This window comes from Crinia signifera, chromosome 4 (assembly GCF_055691185.1).
Source record: "Crinia signifera chromosome 4, ASM5569118v1, whole genome shotgun sequence".
NCBI classification, from domain to species: Eukaryota; Metazoa; Chordata; class Amphibia; order Anura; family Myobatrachidae; genus Crinia; species Crinia signifera.
The window spans coordinates 284253228-284259260 of NC_139220.1; the positions used below are offsets into that span (position 1 = coordinate 284253228).

At 42.7% G+C, this 6033-nt stretch overlaps 1 protein-coding gene across 1 annotated transcript in view; it reads left to right on the forward strand.

Moving 5' to 3' along the window:
* Positions 1 to 5822, forward strand: part of BMP1 (bone morphogenetic protein 1) — a 63585-nt gene extending 57763 nt beyond the window's left edge. The window contains exons 19-20 of the mRNA XM_083184819.1: positions 1886 to 2136; positions 5009 to 5822. Coding sequence (XP_083040945.1) covers positions 1886 to 2136; positions 5009 to 5143 — 386 coding nt within the window. The 3' untranslated portion in view covers positions 5144 to 5822. The remainder of the gene's footprint in view (positions 1 to 1885; positions 2137 to 5008) is intronic.
* The last annotated feature ends 211 nt before the right edge of the window (positions 5823 to 6033 follow it).

Here is a 6033-nt window from a genome sequence, read left to right on the forward strand (position 1 = left end):
TCTGGGTCGCTAGCTTTGGTGTACGACCTGGATTCTTTTTGAAACTTATTGAAACTTATTTCATTAGAAAGCTGGATCTTTTTTATATACCTGAGGATAGATGCTTTTTTGAAATTCTACCAGGTCACATTCGAGTCTTTGTTTGTCACAGTATTATAAAACTGTAAAACACGTTCCGCAAGTCCTTCACTTTGACGCCGGTTCATTTGATAGCGTTGCATTCTCGGAATAAAATATAAATAATAAATACTAAGTAGATAGTGGACAATTCAATTAAGGAAAAAAACATTTGTTTAAACGTACACTGGAAATGTTATATATGACATTTTACACCAGTCCCAGTTAATAGTAGCACTCCTTTACTTCACTTGTGATTCTGTGTGGAGACATGGAAAACGTGAACTGTGTTGGGGGTCTTGAGGACCGAGGTTGAGAACCACTGTTCTAGAAGGTGCTAAATAAATAAGAAGTAGCATCGGATTGTTTGCTATTTGCAACATCAAATCTTCAATAGAACTCCCCTCTGAATCAGACGGTGGCTGTTACTAGCTCTCTGCCAGAGTCATCCTCCTCCCACCCATTGCACAGAAAAGACTGCAGAGATCTCCAAGGTTTGTAAGTTCCAGGACTGTGCTGGATTTCCTTGCGTCTGCAGCCTCACACCCTCACTTGTCGGGGACAGGGCCGATGCAGGCTGCAATATTGCCCTGCTCTGGCACTGGTGTTGTATGCAGCACCCTCTTACCCCTCTGTATGTCTGTGGTTACTCATCTCTTGTTTTATTGCTTTATTTACTCCCAATTGTAAAACGTTATGTACTATGCTGGCATTACATAATATAGGAAAATGAAAGAAATAGTGGACGTAATAGCATTGACATATGGCTGACAGTGGGCACATCTCTTTTGCTGTTTGTATGGTTATGTGTTCATTTTTTCAAAAAGTATTACTGTATACTGAAACACAGAGCACGCTGCTGTATATGGCGGTGCCATATGAATAAATGCTATTTAAACGCACATCTAAACCGATCCATAATACATATTACAACTTTAGATGGTTTCTGGGCTGACTTCACATTCAATTTTAACAATCCTTTTATAAATCATGGAGTTCAACCATAACGTGACACAGTTACACAACACATGATTTTGGAGGGGTTGCACAACCAGGAACCCACCCAACCTCTACTTCCGATGCAGCTTGCTGTAAAATCTCTGCTTGCTGACCACAAACAGACCACCTACACACCACTAACTGCCTGGTGCTACCCGGCACATGTCATGGAACAATCTGTACAAAATGTAACAGTCTAAACAACGCCCACACATTTCTAAACCTCTAATTTATCTATACACCTACGTAATGACAACAGTCCGCTATGTTGTATAGTGCTAAACAATATAAACAGGCAGGGAGATTAATTGGCTGGAAGAGGACAACTGCAAAGGTGTGGGATTTAGGATATGGCTTCTAGTTTAGTTATATGGCGATAGCTAGCTTTGGAACAATGCTAAAGGTGCCCATACACTAGTACGATTTAACTTCAGATCTGGCTGGTTGGAACAAAAACATGGTTATGGATGAGTGACAGTTTGTCAGTTTTCCAGCATTTCCAAGCAAATGGTCAACTGTCATTTGCTCTCATCCATAACCATGTTTTTGTTCCAACCAGCCAGATCTGAAGATAAATCTGCATGTGTATGGCCACCTTTAGAGTACCACTCTCTGACACAGCGACGGACATTTTGTTTTGATGAAAATTCTTTTCAAGCAGTTTATTGCTGGCGTTGTTTTGCAAAGTCACTAGTGCGCTTTTCTGTGATTTTCTGCTATATAGTGATGTGTTTTAAGGTAATTATGCTGCGGTATGTTCCACTTACAGTGTGCGGAGGGACAATGCAGGCAGAGGTTCGCACTAAGGACCTCTACTCCCATGCCAAATTTGGAGATGATATACACCCGTCCGCCTCAGAGTGTGTTTGGCACATCGTGTCGGAAGGACGTTATGGAGTAGAGCTGGTTTTCCAGAGCTTCGAGCTGGAGGAAGAGCAGGACTGTGGATACGATTACATAGAGCTGTATGATGGGCCGACCGAAAATGCCCCCAGGATGGGGAGATACTGCGGGTCAGGGGTATGTAATGCCCGTCTATGTGCACTCGTATTTCTTTCTTTTATTTCCTCATAATTTCTTCATCATCCATGCATCTTTCACCATCTTTCTATGTGTCTCCCTTGGTCACCTCTGGTATACTTAACAACTAAATAGCTGTTGCCACATCAGGGCCGAGCTCATTTTTATCTTTCCGTACAATAAAATCTATCCCATATTTGAGGCAGCCATTTGGTGGACTGAACCAACCCTCAGTCAGTTCTAAAGGACCCAGTGACTTGATGGCTCCATTCATACTACGAAATGGCTGCATCCACTACATAAAGATAAAATGCAATTAATTGCCGTTAAAATAAAAACATGGTGAACAGAGAACCTTCCTTCTCTTTGGTTTTATATTAGATATCATAAATACAATGAAATCTCACCCTTGCACATGTACGGAGCTTCGAGCCTAGTGGTGGAATTGTGGGTAAGATGGTGGAATGTCTTGTTGCCCTCAATAAAAACTTTGAAATATGCTACGTTTAACACAAATTCAGCTATTCTACAAAAGATGTTGTTTTACAGTTCTGATATCTCTATAACCGCTGACAGGGCCTCTCTTCCCTGCTTATCTTCATGTAGCGGAAACTCTAAGATTTTCCTGACTACTGTAAAAAGTACAGGAAACCAGCACAGCGGGAATTCGGTTCCGGATTTACCCGGCTCTCAAAATGGGATCTTATTGGTTGTCACGTGTTTTCGAGCAAAAATATGACGGCTAATGGCCAATAAGATCCCGTTTTGAGATCCGGGTAAATCCGGATCTGCACATGCCTCATTTTTAGTCAGGGTTATTCTGCTAAATGGGAAAAGGTTTTTGCCACCATTTTGCCGTGGTCCCACCAGGCTGAAGGCTGACACTGAAAGCTGTGCAGGATGGTGCCTCTAATCCAAACTCTCTCATACCAAAAATGTCTGCTGTAACATGAATGCTACATGTATTGAGTTATTCCCCATGTCTGTCCTCCCTTGCTCCGTGTTATTTGTCTGGTTTGTCTAACGTTTTAAGCATGAACCACGCGATTAGCATGTCTGTACTTCCATGTATGATGCCATATTTATACCTGCCAGACACCAGCATCCCCCTCTCCTCACACAGAACAGCTCCATGGGGTATAGGCTAAGCCAGTGTATCTATTGGGCCTCCGCTGCCAGGTGCTGCCTTATGCGAAGCTTATATGGCAAAAAAAGGACATGACTAAAGAAAATCAGCCAGGGCATAATAATTATTTTACCTTGTGGGTGTACTAAAATATTTATATAGAACATCAGAAATAGTGACCTGGCTCCAGCTCACGTTAATCCTGGTATAATTGCTGCCAGCCTCAGCACACACAGCGGCTGTTTCCATACAGAAAATGAATGGTTGCAGTTAAGGTCCGTGGACATAACAGGAGGCCATTCTGGAGGTTCCAAGAAATTATTTATTCAGCGTCTATTAACGGAGAGAGCTGGGTTTCCAACCCTAGTACAAGCTGATAACTTTGGTCACTGGTTCTAGAATGTGGCATGCATTTCTAGCCCCGTATAATAAATGCATCTGCAAGATATTGCATCGGGATGACTGACACTGATGTTTACTGGGTAAAGCATTTTAGGGAGCAGTGAAACCATCATTTAAGTCTATTCTCCTATTTCCCAATGCTGTCCCAGCTTTCCTACCTGTGTATAGCTGTGTCTAGCAGTGCCCATTGCAGTGTCTATAGGAGGGACTTGTGTCTATGGCTGATATTGTCACATTTCCCTGTCTTTTTCCAGCTTTTCTGAATACTGGGACGTGGGATAAAAGATCAAACACAAGTATATGTTAATTAATTTTATATCTCTTCAGAAGGAATAAAATCGTTCTCTTTTCTAAATTAACATAATTTTGTAGGTGGTTTAGATTTTAATCAATTAAAAAGTGGTATAAATTGGGTTAAGGAAGAAACTGTATTTTTGTAAACCCTAGACATGTGTGACCTTACAGCAGGAATTTCCAAACTATGACCCTCCAGCTGTTGGGTACTACAAGTCCCATCATGCCTTGCCACAGTTTTGCTATTCGGGAATGCTAAAACTACACTATGGCATAGTGTGGCACAGATTCCGGTGATCTTCCCCACTGGTGAATGTTGTTTCCGTGGTTCCTAGTGAATAGACAGGCTGCTGTGCTGCTGTGTATAGTATACAGTATATTGGTAAAGCCAACAGAATCCCTGCTCCACTCTACGGATGACCATCGACCATCAATGAGTTAAAATCATTAATGGTTTATGGCCGATGTTGAATACTTTTGCCATCGATGGTGGAGAACTAGATGGTTTTCCTCCATCGATGGCACAGCAAAACCGATGTTTTGCTTTTGTTTGTTTTTCAAAGTGCTGGCACACAGGGCATAGCTATGCCCCTGACACCTGTGAAGCTCCGCCCCCATGTTTGATTGGCCCACAGGCCAATCAGTCAAACAAAATGGATGACCATCGATAGGTAAAAATATCAATGGTCATCCATTGCATAGTTTAACACTATCGATGGCCAGGTGCACTGTTGCCATTGATGGCGATGGCCAACCCTACTTCACTCCAGGCATATGGCTGCACTTTGTATAATGAGAGAACTACAGGACAATATTAGTAAATAGCTCATCTATTGCCTGATTGCTTTATTACGCACAATCTTTGTATATTCGTGTTTATCTTTAGTGTCCACTTTGGGGAATATTTACTTTAAAAAAAATAAAAAAATTATTCATTGTGTATCTGACCATTAAATCATGGCGGCCTCCCGCTCCCCCCTCCCTGAATGTATTCTGCTCCTCTTTTTACTATATGATACCAGCATATCATTAATTACTTCTTGCCCGCAGCCTCCAGAGGAAGTGTACTCGACCGGCGAATCTCTGACACTCAGATTCCACTCCGATGACTCCATTAACAAAAAGGGATTTCACATCCGATACACCAGCACTAAATTCCAGGACACTCTGCATGTCCGCAAGTGACCGGCCACCAGCTCTGTCCCCCCGCCTCGTTGTGTCTGGGACCAAGTTTTTCTGTGGGGATGAATCCTGGACGACAGGTCCCCCAATATCTGATCTGTGGATGTTTTTCGTTCCATGCCGCGTCTCATGGGATAAAGGACAAGATGAGTCTCAGGGATATCCAAGGACACAGACTCACGTTGGCAGATGAACATTAACTTTCTCTGATACACGCACCCTGTGACAATCGTACATACTCTCTGCCTGACCTGCTTGGACCCTGTGCCGAGTGCCGGTTATGTATTTAATGGGGAACCTACTTTATCCTGTGAACTTTGCTTCTTGGTTACATTCCCTGGAGCCGGTATGCTCGGGCTGGCTCAGACTTTCCTCTACAATTTTAAAATTGCCACTTTTTTTTCCCACTTTAAATATTTCTCCTGTCCCCCTTCACCCTGATCATTTTGCACCTATGATCTATCCAACCCCTGGAATGTTAGTTTTTATTATTTCTGCTCATATCCTTAGCCTTCTAAAGGGTTTTCAGCATTTTATAGGCACTTCCCTGCTTCCATCGGTATTGGAAATATCAGGGTTTTTCTTACTGAGCCATATACAGGTTCCTAATCCCACCACTCAGTGAGAGCCTCTGCCATGAATGTGTAAGCTATGGACTCATTAAAGATGGTCGCACTGTGAATGCGTGTTGGGCCGGTGATCTGTTTACATGTATCCTACAGAAGGAAGGTGAATGCACGCGAGTGTGATTGTGGATTCTACGCAGTTTGCAATACATACAGCCGGTGACCTGCGTATGCTCGTGCAAGTGAGTGTACTCGTATCTGGTCCAGTCCTTACCACATGTGCGGACAGGCTGGCATAGAGCTTTAATGTGTCCTAGGTGTCCCTTC